Source organism: Rana temporaria, chromosome 3 (genome assembly GCF_905171775.1).
Source record: "Rana temporaria chromosome 3, aRanTem1.1, whole genome shotgun sequence".
In the NCBI taxonomy this organism is placed as follows: Eukaryota; Metazoa; Chordata; class Amphibia; order Anura; family Ranidae; genus Rana; species Rana temporaria.
The window spans coordinates 68,088,589-68,105,879 of NC_053491.1; the positions used below are offsets into that span (position 1 = coordinate 68,088,589).

At 43.1% G+C, this 17,291-nt stretch overlaps 1 protein-coding gene across 2 annotated transcripts in view; it reads right to left on the reverse strand.

The window, feature by feature from the left end:
• Positions 1-17,291, reverse strand: part of WDR72 (WD repeat domain 72) — a 364,461-nt gene that overhangs the window by 130,206 nt on the left and 216,964 nt on the right. For both annotated transcript variants that reach the window (XM_040342714.1, XM_040342713.1), the window contains exons 15-17: positions 7,496-8,295; positions 2,285-2,376; positions 2,058-2,140 (exon numbers count right to left, since the gene is read on the reverse strand). In XM_040342714.1, coding sequence (XP_040198648.1) covers positions 2,058-2,140; positions 2,285-2,376; positions 7,496-8,295 — 975 coding nt within the window. The remainder of the gene's footprint in view (positions 1-2,057; positions 2,141-2,284; positions 2,377-7,495; positions 8,296-17,291) is intronic.

The window sequence follows — 17,291 nt, forward strand, 5'->3', positions numbered from 1 at the left end:
TGTCTAATATTAAAAAACAGATATTGAAGCATTGCCTCAAGGAATGCTTTAAGCTAAAAAAATGTTTAGGCTTTAGAACCACTTTAAAGAACCAGTGAATCTATACTTGTTGTCCGTAACATACAGCCATTACAGCAGACGTGGATAATCCAAAAGGCCACCTTCATGCATCCGCAGTAAACCAGGGCAACATCGCCATGCTGGGTACCCACATGTTACTTCAAAAATGAGAATGTCTTTGTTGGAATTTGGTGTCTGATGGTGCCATGGCAGTAGAGACAATGCAAATGACAAAGTTTCTCTATGGCTGCTGCAATTCTTATTAGAGATGGTGGGGCAAAGTCACTACCCTACTTAGGGCCCCAATTGGCCTTAAAGTAGAACTATAGGCAAAACTTTTTTTTTCCATTTTGAATAGAGTAAGATAGCGGTTTTAACCCCTGTTGGTTTATTTTTTGCCATCTGTACTTCATTGGGGATATTTACCTTCACCTCCTGTACCATAGCCAAAACAGGAAGTGAGAGAAAATCCCTGCAAATTAAGGGAATCCTTTGGCGATCCCCAGGTCATCTGAATTGGTGTCCTCATTTGCAATATTTCCCCTCTATTACTTTTCTGGGTGTAGCGCCCCCTTACTTTCAGTACGGGCACTACGCTAAAGTTAGTGGGGAATGGGAGAGTTTTTTTGCTCCCATTCACAATTTGTTAAATTGCAGGGCTGCTGTCCTTTCAGAACTAGCTTGTAGGTCAGTCTGCGTTTCAGGGGTGCGTTTCCACCTCTGGGCGGCAGTTGGCGCTAGAGGGGTTCTGGCAGAGCCACTTTTGCCCAGCAGCCAATTAGAGGAGTTTTCCCTCGCTGGGCGTGCTGGGGAGGGGTATATCTGGGGCAGACGCCATTGATTCTAAGTCTTTTTCGCGGGGTCCGAGTTCCAGGTGCGGCATCCACCTTCAGGGTGCGTGCATCCATGGACCCCGCCACCATGACCTACCTGGCCGGAGTTGCGCACCATGCGGAGCTCCATCCTGATGCGGAAAGGTGCCCCAGCGACTTGCTGGGTCCCAACCTTGGCTAAGAGGATCCTAAGCTGAGAGCTGTGCGGTGGGGAATCGGCACAGGGAGAACCCAGAGAGAGGTTATCCAGGAGGCCTGAACGAACCATCTGGGATCTGGTCACCACGATACTGACAGGTATATTGCAGCTGTCAACTGGTGGCTTTAACTGAATTTACTGGGAGGATTTGCTGAATCCAAATATTGCACCCTAAATCGCTAGGCCTGTGGCAGTGGTCCAGAGTCAGGCCTGTGGCAGAGGTCTGTTCCTCCCAGCGATTTGCAAGTGACATTTCGGCTGCCAGGCTTGTGGCAGAGGTCTGTCCGGGGGCACTTTACCCACTCTGGCTAGAGTGGCGACGAACTGATCTCATTAGTACTAAGAGCAGGACTGCTCTTCTTCATATCCAAGGCCTGATACTAAAGTTGTTCTCATGCTTCATCAACCTTTCCTGTCTTGTCTTATGTTGATGTTGGCCATGTTGGGCCCTGGAATAAAGCATTGAAGAAAACCCAATTGATGACTGGACCTTCGCTCATTGCCTCAACTCACTAGTATCACCCCTAGACACCCTGCAAGGTAACTCAATACGCCAATCCCACAAACAACCAGCGGCTCCTGCGGGGGTAGCGCTACATTGGGATAATCCCAAAATTTGGGATTTTCTATTACTTTAATTTTCAATGCTAATGGTGATTGCAAACAGGACACATATAGAGGATGAAACTCCCGAATGGGGGCACAGACAAAAATAAATTCCTAAAAAAAAATCTAAACCCTGACCACTATATCCAAAATTAAAGAAAATGTTTTGCCTTTTTTTAACCTGTCTCTTTTGTATTGTCTTCCACACCTCATCAGAAACAGAAAAAAACAGAGTGTTTTTGTTTGTCATGGACAACAGGGACTCATCGTCCCAACACGTTGACAATAATGCCCAGAGTGCCAATTTGATGGAATTTAATTAAAACAATGAATTTGTATTTAACATTGGAATTTCTTACTTGTATTGTTTGATCCTTCCAAGTAGATACTATTTTCATTAATGCCGTGTTTTCTGGATCAGTGATACTGGACCCATTCCTATCTGTTAGTGGATACACGAAAAAACAAAAAAAACAACATGCATTGACTTAAGCTAATAAAATTGCATAGAATATATTCATTCTTTACCAGTTTTGAAAAACTGGAGCTTGATTTATTTAACATTTTGGTAGTTTGGCAAACTCACCATGTAGTATCTCTGTAGTAAATGCAGGAAATGATGAAGTAAAATGCTCAGAACTTCTCCATTTGCCACGTAAAGCCTCCATCTTTTCCATGCTGTAAGACCATATACAGATATGAACATATAAGCTTGGAGGAACTCCAGGTCCTTTGATCCAGTTACAAGATGGAGCCCCTGTAATCATCTGTCATCTGTATTACCCATGTCTTGTGCCTGACCTTTCTTGACATATAGGCATTTTTGCACCTTGTATGATAATGTTACTTCAACTACCTGACTCTTCCCACCAATCTAGCACTGTCCCCAGCTGCAGTAATGCTCAGGAGGAGACGGACAGCAACAGGAGCCATGGGCTCTTGCTGCTGTAACCAAACTACTGTGAGGAGGGAGCAGCAAGCATGACTTATCAGCGCTGTGTGTGTTTATGGACACCCACAACCTGGCTCAGGAGCGATTGCGAGATTTGATTAGAGGGTACTTAGAAGATGAAGGAGTGGACAGCACTGACAGAGCACCTCCAAAGAGGCAGTAAGGGACCACTCTGTGCAATAACGTTGCACAGAGCAGGTAAGATAAGCATCTTTTTTATTTTAATTAAAAAAAAAAGCCTTTAACATCACTTTAAGTATTAGTGTCTTCATAACAACTATAGATAAGTCATAGTTTCAGAACACTTAGGGGAAAGATCTAAAACCTCAATAGTACATTGCTGGGCTCAAGGGCAGCCCATCCATTAAGGGCGCACGGGTGCTGCCCCCTCTATACACGCTACCCCCTATATGGTTAATGGATAGGTTCATGCATAGCATGAATCTATCCGCGGCCACCCCCTATTCATGCGTCAGGCCCCTTTCAGGACATGAATTACATTGGTGGGGGTGTTTTCTTTGAAGCACCTAGTTAGAGCAATAGGCTCTAATAGGCTTCAAAATAGGGTGGACTCTGAGCACAGAGCATTTCGCTTGGAGCCCACCCAGGTATGTTAGAAAAGCAAATTAAAGAATCGTGCCCGGTTCCCGATTGGCTGAAGTTCAGGCGATCCTATTAGATGAGGAGGAGTCGGAAGGTGTCGTGATCCACACCATAGGAAGAGGAAGAAAGCCACTGGACACGCTGCTCGCCCACTTCATAGATGAGGTAAGTGCGAAGCTTTGATGTCCCCGGCTGTCCTCCCGGGGGACTGCTGTTTGCTCCCCCCCAAAAGAAAGAAACACCAGCCGCCACTGGCTGGGCTTCTAGCTTTAAAAACGAACATACCATCTTTTGTTAGCTATACACAGTTTATTGGGCCTGATATATTAATTGTGCAGATTTAATTTATCGTATTTATTGGCGCATAACACGCAAATTTTCCCCCTGAAAACAGAGGGCAAATCACGGATGGGTGTTATATGCCAAAAGTGTACCTTGGAGGGGAAGGAGGGAGATGAGCACCGCTGGAATTCACAGAGCTGTCATCTCCTGTTTACTCAGCTCTCACTCGGCTCTCACATCACATACACAGTCCCGTCTCTGCCACCGGCATTGGACCAGTGTTCTGTCTATCACAGAAGCTGGTCCAATGCCGATGGCGGACGCGGGCCTGTGTGTGTGATTGAGAGCCGAGTGAGAGCCGAGTAATCAGGAGATGATGGCTCTGTGATTTCCTGCACTGTTCAGGCTGCATTGATGAGAGATGGTGAGGCTGCAGATGAGCATTGAGGCTAAAAATGGGCATTAATCAGGCTGCATTGATGGGAGATGGGCTGCAGATGGGCAATGATCAGGCTGCATTGAGACTGCAGATGGGCACTAATCAGGCTGCATTGATAGACACTGACCCTTATTTTAATTCAAAGTTGTTGTTTGTTTTTTTTAAATCCTGAAACTGCCCTCATAAAATAAAGGTGCGTGTTATATGCCTGTGTGTGTTAAATGCAGATTAATACGGGTACATACAAATGCATGCAAAAATCTGCAAAACATCATACTAAATAATCTTTTTTTTTTTTTAGCTAGATACCCACAATTTCAGGCAGTAGTTTATTCTGTACTGTTCATGATGCTTGTCCTAATGCATGTGTGTATGCAGAGGTGCATGAAAGCTTGGATAAGGAACCACTCATCTAATTCAGCTACCCCATAAAAAATGCTGTTACAAGACTAAATAAAGACCATTTAAAGCGGTTGTAAACCCGCATCAAACATTTTTTTTTCTCCTGCAAGGCAAAAGTCATAATGAGCTAATATGCACGCATATTAGCTCATTGTGAAATACTTACCTCGGAACGAGGTGTGTAGAACTTACCTGGTCCACGCCGAGCGAGATGTCCTCTTGCCTGGCGTGTCTTCCGGGTATCGCCGCTCCAGCGCTGTGATTGGCTGGAGCGGCGATGACGTCACTCCCGCGCGTGCGCGCAGGAGATTTAAACTCGGCAAGGTCTGGCGGCTGCCAGTCCTTTTGCCATAGATCCCCCCTGCGCATGCGCTGCGGCGCATTGCGACGGGAATATCTCCTAAACCGTGTAGGTTTAGGAGATATTCTCCTTACCTACAGGTAATCCTTATTATAGGCTTACCTGTAGGTAAAAGTCAAAAAAGTGGGTTTACAACCACTTTAATAATGAAACTAAACTGAAAGGAAATTTTGTACTTGGGCTTTACCGTTTGGTTGTGATTGTAAGAAACATTACATAACAAAAATGCACAGAATTATTTAAAGCTACAATAACACACACAACTTTCCGTAGGAAAAATCCTAGGTATGAATAATACCAAACATGTTTCTTTCTTTGATCATTCAGGAGTAGGGATGAGCTTCGAGTTCGAGTCGAACTCATGTTCGACTCGAACATTGCCTGTTCGCCTGTTCGGCGAACAACGAACAATTAGGGGTGTTCGCGGCAAATTCGAAAAGCCGCGGAACACCCTGTTAAAGTCTATGGGAGAAATCTAAAGTGTTAATTGTAAAGGCTAATATGCAATTTATTGTCCTAAAAAGTGTTTGGGGACCTGGGTCCTGTCCCAGGAAACATGTATTAATGCAAAAAAAAGTTTTAAAAACGGCCGTTTTTTCAGGAGCAGTGAATTTAATAATGCTAAAAGTGAAACAATAAAAGTGTAATATTACTTTAAATTTCGTACCTAGGGGGGGGTGTAAAGTCAGCATGTGAAAAAGCGCATGTTTCCCGTACATAGAACTGTCCCTGCACAAAGTGTCATTTCTGAAAGAAAAAAAGGCATTTAAAACCAGCTTTGCGGCTCTAATGAATTGTCGGCTCTGGCAATTCAGAGATGATTCATTCATAAAAAAAAAAAAGCTGGGGGTCCCCGGAAATTCCATTAACAGGCCCTTCAGGTCTGATATGGATATTAAGGGGAACTCCAATTTAAAAAAAAATGACGTGGGGTTCCCCCCAAATATCCATACCAGAACCTTCAGGTCTGGTGTGGATTTTAAGGGGAACTCCACCCCAAAATTTAAAAAAAAATGGCGTGGAGTTCCCCCAAAAATCCATACCAGACCCTTATCCGAGCACGTTAACCTGGCCGGCCGCAGAAAAGAGGGGGGGACAGAGTGTGGCCCCCCCCTCTCCTTAACCGCACCAGGCCACATGCCCTCAACATGGGGAGGATGTCCCTATGTTGATGGGGACAAGGGCCTCATCCCCACAACCCTTGCCCGGTGGTTGTGGGGGTCTGCGGGCGGGGGGCTTATCAGAATCTGGAAGACCCCTTTAACAAAGGGGACCCCCTGATCCTGCCCCCCCATGTGAATTGGTAATGGGGTACACTGTACCTCTACCATTTCACGAAGGAAGTGTTAGTAGTTAAAAAAAAAACACACAGACACCGTAGAAAAAATCCTTTATTAATAAAAAAATAAAAAATAAATCCAGCGATGTGAATCCACTCTCGGCCCGGCCCCCCGCTCCAACGTGGTCTTCTATCCAGCGACGGATGATCTCTCCAGCGACAGGTGATCAGCGGTCCGGTCCAGCGATGAGAAGATCCATCCGTCCAGAGCGCAGCAGGCGAGCTCCTCTCTCCGCTGGACACAGCCCAGCGGAATGACACGCTGGAGCTGTGACATTTCTTATATAGGGGAAGCGGCTATACACTTTTATTGTTTCACTTTTAGGATTATTAAATTCACTGCTCCTGAAAAAACGGCCGTTTTTAAAACTTTTTTTTTGCATTGATACATGTTTCCTGGGACAGGACCCAGGTCCCCAAACACTTTTTAGGACAATAACTTTCATATTAGCCTTTAAAATTAACACTTTAGATTTCAAATGTTCGAGTCCCATAGACTTTAACGGGGTTCTAAAGTTTACACGAACATTTGGTGTGTTCGCAAGTTCTGATGCGAACCGAACAGGGGGGTGTTCGGCTCATCCTTATTCAGGAGCAACTATCACATATAATAGCAATGTGCCCCTTAACGTTTTATACAAGCTCTTCATATCTTTGTGATGGCAACGTCCCATTGGGACGACTTACTAAAGGAGCAAAAAAAAGCTCACTGTGGTTTTTTATAGTTCCCCTGCATGTGACTGGGTATTCAAAGTTAAGACAGCTTGATTTTTCTAAGTGAATGTTATGCCGCGTACACACGATCGGTCCATCCGATGAGAACGGACCGATGGACCGTTTTCATTGGTTAACCGATGAAGCTGACTGATGGCCCGTCGCGCCTACACACCATTGGTTAAAAAAACGATCGTGTCAGAACGTGGTGAAGTAAAACACAACGACGTGCTGAAAAAAAGGAAGTTCAATGCTTCCAAGCATGCGTCGACTTAATTCTGAGCATGCGTGGATTTTTAACCAATGGTTGTGCCTACTAACGATCCTTTTTTTCCCATCGGTTAGGTATCCATCGGTTAAATTTAAAACAAGATTGCTTTTTTTAACCTATGGATAAATAACCGATGGGGCCCCCACACGATCGGTTTTGACCGATGAAAACGGTCCATGAGACCATTCTCATCGGTTTAACCGATCGTGTGTACGAGGCCTGAGAGTTTCTCTATCTATTAAGAAAATCTACCTCATTGACTTCTTATGACTATCCACCCCTTTTCTTGAGCTGTTGATGTGCTGTAGTAGTTAGACCATTTAGCATTCCTGATAAAGAAGTACCAGTATTTAATGTACTTACTAAAAGGAGCCATGTCCAACTTTTAGCACATACTACTAAATATACAAAATCACCTTTTGAAAATATTTTACCTGCCGGACTGGTTACATTTTGAGCCATCCATTCGAAGAGTTTTACTGACACATAACAGCTTTTTGAGAAAATGTAAAAGGGGATCCAAGCCTATCATGGCTGAAATGTGTTTTTCTAGTTGATCTTTTTTGTTTTTTTGTTTTTGTGTCACAAGGGAGTATTTTGCCGAAAGTTCATTCACTTTCTTTGACAGTAGATTATGTGAAAAATCTCCAGTTGTATCATTGTTTATTTGATTCCATCCAGGTAGCATTAAACATAAATGATCCACATCCGATATGAGTCCAAAAGTAATAGATCCTTGCAGCTTTAGGATGTCCAAGTGTTTAACGCAAAAGTTGTCGAGTTCCTTATCTATACCCCAAGGCAAAAAGCAGGAAAGTAGAAGTTTTGCAGCATCAGTAACCATATTTACATCTATTTTTCCAGACATCTGGGACTTGTTCTTTTTTGTACTTTTGAATTTCTTATGTCTTTTTATGCCACCAATTTCTTCTAAAGGTCGGGTGAAGATTTCCTTGACAACAATGTCTGAAACTGGCCCATCCATCTGATACAATGACCCAGCAGTTTTATTTCTTTTAAGAGTTAGTGGTCTTTTTTCTGAGGAACTTTTTGCTGTTTTTAGTGCATCATAGCTGTGAAAAGAGTTTGCTGACTTCAGGCCACTGGCTTGAGAAGACTGTAAAAGTTCTAAAACTTGTTCTAAGTCAAACAAAAGCAAATGAAGGCTGACATTATGCATAGATCTCACTGGTAGAACGGTGAAGGGGTTGGGAGAGTAACTGGAATCAGCCATCTATAATCAAAATAATAATTTAATGGTAATCATGTAAAATTGTATTCTTGAGTATCGCATAAAAAAAACAATATTAGTGAAACAAATAATCAAATAATGACAACTTTTATATTTAACAAATTTCTCTCATAATTATTCTATAAGTTAGGCTAAATGTACTTGGGCGTCAGAAGCAAGAAAAACAATCATATCTACTTTTACACAATTTTCTGTGTTTAACCAAGTAGCAGTTCTCTGCAGAATCACATATATGTATATATATATATATATATATATATATATATATATATATACGTGATTCTGCACTTCCGCCTAGGTGACACGCACGCACCACCACCAGCGGGCAGCTTCTGCTGTGATTACTCACTCACTGCAGGTGCCAGAGGACATCCATTGCCGGCACCCGCATATCAACTTCCGCTGTGAGTAAATACAGCAGAAGCAACCCGCTGGTGGTGCGTGTGTGCCCCCTAGGTGGAATAGCAAAATAGATGTCTTCTACAGAGCGCATGTTAGGCCCATGATGATCTTGCACTTCGGGGTCGCGGAGGTGACCGCCCTAGCGCAGTTTGGGGCATGGGGGGGGGTCACGTCTGGACCCGGGATTTGTGATGATTGAGGTTGGAGAACTTGGTGATGTTAAAGGTCCGTGTCAAGATTTCGAGCCTTACTATTTTTGTTGCCTTCTCAGTCTCTGCTTTTAGAGATAGAGGGGCAGATCCTCAAAATAAATTATGCCGGCGTATCTCTTGATACGCCGCGTAATTTCAAATTTTGCGCGTCGTATCTTTGTTTTAGTATCCACAAAACAAGATACGACGGCATCTGTGTTAGATCCAACAGGCGTACGTCTTCGTACGCCGTCGGATCTTAGATGCAATTTTTCGACTTCCGCTAGGTAGCGTTCCCGTCGTAATCCGCGTTGAGTATGCAAATTAGCTATTTCCGACGATCCACGAACGTACGACCGGCCGTCGCATTTTTATACGTCGTTTCCGTTTGGCTTTTTCCGGCGTATAGTTAAAGCTGTTATATGGTGACGTACTCAATGTTAAGTATGGCCGTCGTTCCCGCGTCTAATTTTGAAAATTTTACGTCGTTTGCGTAAGTAGTCTGTGAATGGGGCTGGCCGCCATTTAGGTTCACGTTGAAAATAATGACGTCCTTGCGTTGTTACCTGCCATCACTGCCCTATGCAATAAAGGGCCACCAAATGCATTATTTGGCCATATTGATAGTACAATTCCATTATACAGTACATTCATTATGTGTGGATATGAGTGAGAAGGTCCAGTGTCCACTTGTAAGGACATAGGGCCAGATTCACAGAAAAAGTACGCCGGAGTATCTGCTGATACTCCGGCGTACTTTCAAATTTGCCGCGTCGTATCTTTATTTTGAATTCTCAAACAAAGATACGACGGCATTTGGCTAAGATCCGACAGGCGTACGGCTTCGTACGCCTTCGGATCTTAGGATGCAATACTTCGGCGCCCGCTGGGTGGAGTTTGCGTAATTTTCCGCGTCGGGTATGCTAATTAGCTGTTTATGGCGATCCATGAAGGTACGCGCGTTCGTCGCATTCTCTTACGTCGTTGCTAGTCGGCTTTTCCCGTCGTAAAGTTGCGATTGCTATTTAGGTGGTGTAAAATTAGACAGCCCATGTTAAAGTATGGCCGTCGTTCCCGCGTCAAAATTTTTATTTTTATTTTTTTGTGTAAGACGTCCGGGAATAGGAAAGGACATAATGCACGTCGCCGTTCAAAAAATTACGTCGGTGCGACGTCATTTCGCGCAAAGCACGGCGGGAAATTTCAAAACGGAGCATGCGCAGTCCGTTTGGAGCGGGAACGCGCCTAATTTAAATGATACACTCCCCATTTGAGTTAGGTGGGCTTGCGCCGGATGGCTTTACGCTACGCCGCCGCAAGTTTACAGGCAAGTGCTTTGTGAATCAAGCACTTGCGCTGAAAACTTGCGGCGGTGTAACGTATATGACATACGTTACGCCGCCGCATTTGTACCTGAATCTGGCCCAAACACCTGTAAAGGTTTTCTAAGCCTTTAAATGGTCTCTCAGTCTGGTTCAGTAAGTTACAAAGTCATAAGAAAGACTGCTGACTTGACAGTTGTTCAGAACACCCCCAAAAGGAGGGTAAGTCACAAAAGGTCATTGCGAAAGAAGCTGGCCAGAGTGCTGTGTCCAAGCATTTTAATGACAAGTTGAGTGAAAGTAATGTAGAATGTAGAAAAAGGTGCACAAGCAACAGGGATAACCACAGCCTTGAGAGGATTGAGAAGCAAAGGCCATTCAAAACTGTGCGGGAGATTCACTCCTGAACCAGAAACAATGTCAGGTGCGTCTTACCAGGTCTGAGGGGGAAAAGGACTGGACTGTTGCTCAGTGGTCCAAAGTCCTCTTTTCAGATGAAAGTAAATTTAGCATTTCATTTGGAAATCAGGGTCCTAGAGTCTGGAGAAAGAGTGGAGAGGTACACTATCCAAGCTGCATGAAGTCCAGTGTGAAGTTTCACAGTCAGTGATGATTTGGGGAGCCATGTCATCTGCTGGTGTTGGTCCACTGTGTTTTATCAAGTCAAAAGTCAGCGCAGCCCTCCAGCAGGCAATTTTTGAGAACTTCATGCTTCCATCTGCTGACCAGCTTTATTGAGATGCTGATTTCATTTTCCAGCAGGACTTGGCATCTCCCCACACTGCCAAAAGACTCTAGGACCCTGATTTCCAAATGAAATGCTAAATTTACTTTCATCTGAAAAGAGGACTTTGGACCACTGAGCAACAGTCCAGTCCTGAACCTGACATTGTTTCTGGTTCAGGAGTGAAGCCTGGTTTCATGATCATGGTATCATTGTGCTTGGTTGGCCAGCAAACTTGCCTGACCTAAACCCCATAGAGAATCGGTGGGGTATTATAAAGAGGAAGATAAGAGACACCAGACCCAACAATGCAGACAAGCTGAAGGCCGCTATCAAAGCAACCTGGGCTTCCATAACACCTCATCAGTGCCACAGGCTGATCGCCTCCGTGCCACACTGCAATGATGCAGTAATTCATGCAAAAGGAGCCCAGACCAAGCATTGGGTGCATACTATAATGTATATGGAAATACTTTTCAGTAAGTCAACATTTCTGTATTAAAAATCCTTTTTTTTATTGGTCTTATGTAATATTCTAATTTGCGGAGATACTGAATTTTGGGCTTTCACTAGTCTAGCTGTAAGCCATAATCATCAAAAGAAATGCTTGAAATATATCACTTTGTGTGTAATGAATTTACAGTATATAATGTATGAGTTTTTTACTTTTTGAACTTAATTATTGAAATAAATTAACTTTTTGACCATATTCCAATTTTTTGAGATGTACCTGTAAGGTATAATGATATACAAAATAACTCAATCATGAATAAGATAAAATTAATTATGTCAATGGTTTTCTTGTAATACTTATGATAAGAAATATATGTGTTTCTGTGTATTTCCATAATCTATATATTCTCAGAAGTAAGATGGAAAGGGTACAAAATGTATCCAAACATTTTAAGGAGTATAATCAACATAACCATCAAAAATGGATCACTGGAGTGGGGGGTGACTGAACAAGGAGCTCCGGAGCCTTTAAAGAGACACCAGCGATTGCCAACGACACAGAGTACCACATGAATACATACAAGCCCCGCACAAATTCCCATCATCACCCAGTACCTCCCTACAATGTCGAGGAAGCGGCAGGGGGACTGTACAACCAAAAAACTAACAGCATACTTCCTTCGGCCTGTAGGTGTAGGAGGTCAAAATGGCGCCGGCTGCTTGGCCCTCTTACACACCCCACAACAACCACTATTCTGACCTCCTGTATGCCGCGACCTGGGTAGATGGAGGTGCTGAGGGATCCTCTCCCAGAAGCTCTTCTCCTCTCCACAGTCCTCCCTGCTCAAGCCTAGCCAAAGCCAGGATGAGACTGGACACAGCAGCTGCAGAAACATAGATTAATCATGAGCTATACCCAGCCATAGAACACCCAGAGCTCCAATCCTTCATAGCCAGCTTTCCCACCTCAATCAGCCTGTATTGCATATTCAGAGATGCTTCCCTCACTACGCCACTCCTTGCATGCTGAGTTCACCAACATCACTTTTAAATTCTCAAAATAATTATTCATAATAGGTGACAGAGTTAACCTGGTAGAACATGCAATTACACACATTACCACGACTAAGAAGATCGCTCATGGCGAACCAACTTAAAATGAAAGAGGATACCTGAAAATGTGCTCCCCAAGACCTCACGCAATATGTCAAAGAGCTTTTTCACTCACTTGTGCCTGAATAAACCCCTGTGGATCTTACAATAGATCGCATACACGGTATACCTAAACCCTATTTTCTGCTCAATGCTCAAAGTCCCCAGGGATGTGCTTATGAGGGTGCTCTTCTTCTCTACCAAAGAGCAAATACTGGGGAAGTCACGTTCCTTAGGGAAAATCCCTGATCCCTATACAAACATACAAATCTATGCTGACCTCTCCAAAAATACCCTGGATCTACGTAGGCAACTAAATGCAGTTACCAAAACACTCTGCAAACAACAACATTACATACACGTGGAAACACCCCACCAAACTAATAGTGGAACGCAATGGAGCATCATTCAATATCACATCTCTAGAGAAAGGCCTCTCGCTGCTTGGAGAATGGGGCATCATTCCCACTCAAGCCCCCAATCTGGAGTTTGAAACCTGCCCGATAAAATTCCACCACCCTGGTTCAAAGCACAATCTGGGCAATGCACCAGAATTCGCTGATACCTAGCTACTAAAGGTGCTACTACCTCTAACCACCCAAAGTCTCTATCTGTGGCCCTCTGCCATCCCGCTAGTTACATTTGAACTGTTTTCCCCCACTCTGGATATAGCAGCCCACTTGGTTCTATATAAGGCTGCACAGTTAAGATTTGTTGTTCTTGAACCCTGTTAACACCTTTTTCGTTTCACCCCCATGCATGAAACATCAGAAAACCACCCAAGTGATTACTTCGAAAGACTACCTACTGTTACACCCAGCAACCATCCTGTGATCCACCACTACCTTCTGATGGAACAACTGCCTCGTGCCCAGCATGTATATGAGCATACTGTCTATCTTAATACACAACACCACAAATGGAAATTAAAATCCTATTGCTAAATGAAAAAGAACTTAATCATCCTGCAAAGAGGGCATTGCTATGGCAGACAGCACAACAGTCGCTATATAATCTGTATTTAAGAAACCCATTTTATAGAAGCTGCCACCCCCTCCTATCACCACAACATTTTTCACGTCCTGATCTGCACCATCGCAGGATCCAAATATACCTTAGCATGCATCTATGCTTCAAACTCACGCCAAATACACTTCCTAAACAAAGTGATGAAAATAATCAATATATACAGACAAGTCTCCTTGATAATATATGGGGACTTCAACATAGCACCAGGTTAATCAATGCATACCTCCAACCCCTCCTTCAGACACCCTTCACCCATGCCAAACTTCCTCTCATCTCACGATCTCCATGATGTCTGGAGATGTCCCAACACAACAGAGAACGACCACACCTTTTTTTCAGCCCCCCACAACTCAAATGGTTACTACAACGAGTCCCAGGCTCAAACATTGATCCTATAACATGGTCAGACCACGCGCCTGTGAGCATCACCATTTCCTCTTCTACAGCCTGTAATCCAACCAGGCTATGGAAAGCCAACACTAACGTCTTGTAAACATCCCCATTTGATGAACAAACCCAACGTCACTTAACTGACTTTTTCTCACAGAACCTGGGATCAGTCCCCCACTCCTCTACGCTCTGGATGGCACATAAGGCCTTCATTAGAGGAATACCGATACAACTAAGATCATTGGCAAACAAAAAGAAGGATGTAACGTTTCGACGAGCTTACCATCGAAATCTCTAATATTGACTCCCAAAATAAAGTAAACGCAACCCATAACCTAAAAATCAAACTATTAGCCCTCTTAAGAGCTCTCTTCTTAGGCCGCGTACACACGGTCGTTCCAAACCGATGAGAATGATCCGACATGCCATTTCCATCGGTTCACCGCTGAAGTGGCCTGATGGTCTGATGTGCGTACACACCATCGTTCCAAAAACCGATCGGGTCAGAACGCGGTGACGTCAAACACACGACGTGCTGAATAAAACGAAGTTCAATGCTTCCAAGCATGCGTCGACTTGATTCTGAGCATGCACGGGTTTTGAACCAATGCTTTCTGTACTAACCATCGGTTTGGACCGATCGGGCAGCGGTCCATCGGTTCGATTTTAAAGCATGTTTTAAAATTTTGGACCGATACACACGGTCGGTTTGGACCGATGAAACTGCACCTCGGTCCATTCTCATCGGTTTGATCCTTTGAAAAAGCCCATCGCAGGCCCAAGGCCACATCCTACTCTACATCTAATAAAGCAGGGAAGGCCATGGCTCAGCGTATCCAAGGCCAACGTATCAAAGCCTCAATCCCCCATATTTTCCATCCTTTTACAGAAGAAAAATTAATCAACCCACTAGACATAGCCAACGTCTTTAGTTCATATTATGAATCCCTCTACAACCCTTAAAAATTTACAAACTACTCCCCAACCCACCCAATATTTAATCAGGAAATTCTTGTCAGAGAAAAATCTCGCTACCTTAAGTGAGGACCAATTAAAGAGGTTGTAAACCTCCATTTTCAAGTTTTACCTATAGCCAAGCATATAATAAGGCTTACATAAATGTACAGTAAATATCTCTGAATTTAGGTACTTAAAATAGTTGTACTTGAAGATATGTTTCTTTAATACATAAATAAACTGATGTTTATTTTTTTTAAATCTGCCTTGAGTTAGATGTTAAAGTAATGAAAATGTAATTTAAAAAATGAACGCGGCATATTCAATCCTTTATCATGCAACTGTACCTAGGTGAATTGTGCAACTTGAAAAATACCAAGTTCTGACAGTGCTATTTACCAGCTACCCAGACCTTAAACAGCAATTTAATACATTCTGTTTTTATGTGCCACTGCTGAATTTGCAGACATACAATTCTTCTTTCAAACAGTCTGAGGCCTGGTAGCTCTCATATAAAACTCAATGTAACATTGAAAAAAAAGCTTCCAAACTATAACAGCATGAATCAAACTTAATATACTCTACAATGCTATGCTTCTGCAACAATTGGGTACTGACTATAATACATTTCCTTTAACATGATGACTGCATTTCATATTTTCAGCACTAGCAGTTTTAACCATGGGAGTTTTATTTGGCTATCTCAACTCACAGTGGTGGTAACTTACAGAGACCTGCAGGAACACAAGTGACTTGCCGTTGCCAGCAGAGTTGACAGCTTTCTTGGATGTGACCAGTTCTCCCTGCAGCTATCACACACCACAGTCCCTCCATTTGAAGTGTTTCTTTATAGGTTTGAAATATAAAACTAAAAGAAATTTCTTTCAAGAATTATATTGAATGCACATAGAGCAATCACTTAGAAAGAGACATATCCTCTTTATTTCTTTCTTTCAAAGTAAAACTATTTTACTGGTCTTTCTTATGATATATCTACAATCAACTTATAGCAGAGCGCCTGGGAGAAAAGGAGACAACATATCTGGCAGCACTGCATTGTGTAGGTGTGGAGGGAAATTGTGAAAATGTAAAGTGGTTATAAAGCTTCATTTGTATTTATTTTTTATAAAAATAACAAACATGCCTATACTTTATTTCTCTGTGCAATGTTTTTTCACAGAGCAGCCTCGATAGTCTTCTTCTTGGGTTACCCCGCCAGCGCTCCTCCTCTTCAGCATGTACGGGTGCCCCCAGGGCCAGCGGCTTTCCATGGGGGCACCCATACATGCTCACTCACTAGTCCAATGACACAGACAGTGGGACTCGACTTTGCCCAATCAACTCCAATTGCTCCCGCTGCTATCAATCTGTCCAATGAGGAGAGAGGCAGTGGCAGGAGCTGCTGCGCTCATGCACATAGCTGGATTGGATTGGCTCAGGTAAGGAAAAGGGGGGGTCTGGGGGGGAGCTGCAGCACAGAAGGTTTTTCACCCTAAGGCATAAAATGCCTTAAAAGCTAAGTTCACGTTTGTTCCCCTTCTTTTTGTTTTCAAAATTCCATCACCCCTATGCACCAATATAGCATGAATGTACTTTATTTTTCAAAAATAAAACAGCTTTGCATTAATCCTACACTGGCTTACCTAACTATCTTCATAGCTGTTTAACCACTTAAGGACCAGAAGGATTTACCCCACTTAATGACCAGGCCATTTTTTGCAATATGGCACTGCATTACTTTAACTGACAATTGGGCGGGCATGCGACGCTGTACCCAAAACAATACAGTTTTTCTTTTGGTAGTATTTGCTCACCTCTGCGGCGACCGGCAATTTAAATATATATATATATATATATATATATATATATATATATATATATATATATATATATATATATATCTTACTTTTTGTTATAATACATATCCAATAAAAAAAAAATTCATCAGATTAGGCCAATATGTATTCTTCCATATACTTTTGGAAAAAAAAATCGCAATAAGCGTATAAAAAGTTATGGGCCCAGATTCTCATACAATCACGTTGCTCCTGGGCAGCGTAACGTATGTAATTTACGTTACACCGCCGCAGGTTTACAGCGTTAGTGCCTGATTCTCAGAACACTTACCTGTAAACTTGCGGCGGTGTATTGTAAAATCGCTCGGCGCAAGTCCGCCCAATTCAAATGGGGCGGGCACCATTTAAATTAGGCGCGTTCCCGCGCCGAGCGTACTGCGCATGCTCCGTCGGGGAAATTACTCGACGTGCATTGCGCTAAATGACGTCGCACCGACGTCATTTCCTTAGACGTTAACGTAAATGGCGTCCAGCGCCATTCACGGACGTCTTACGCAAACGA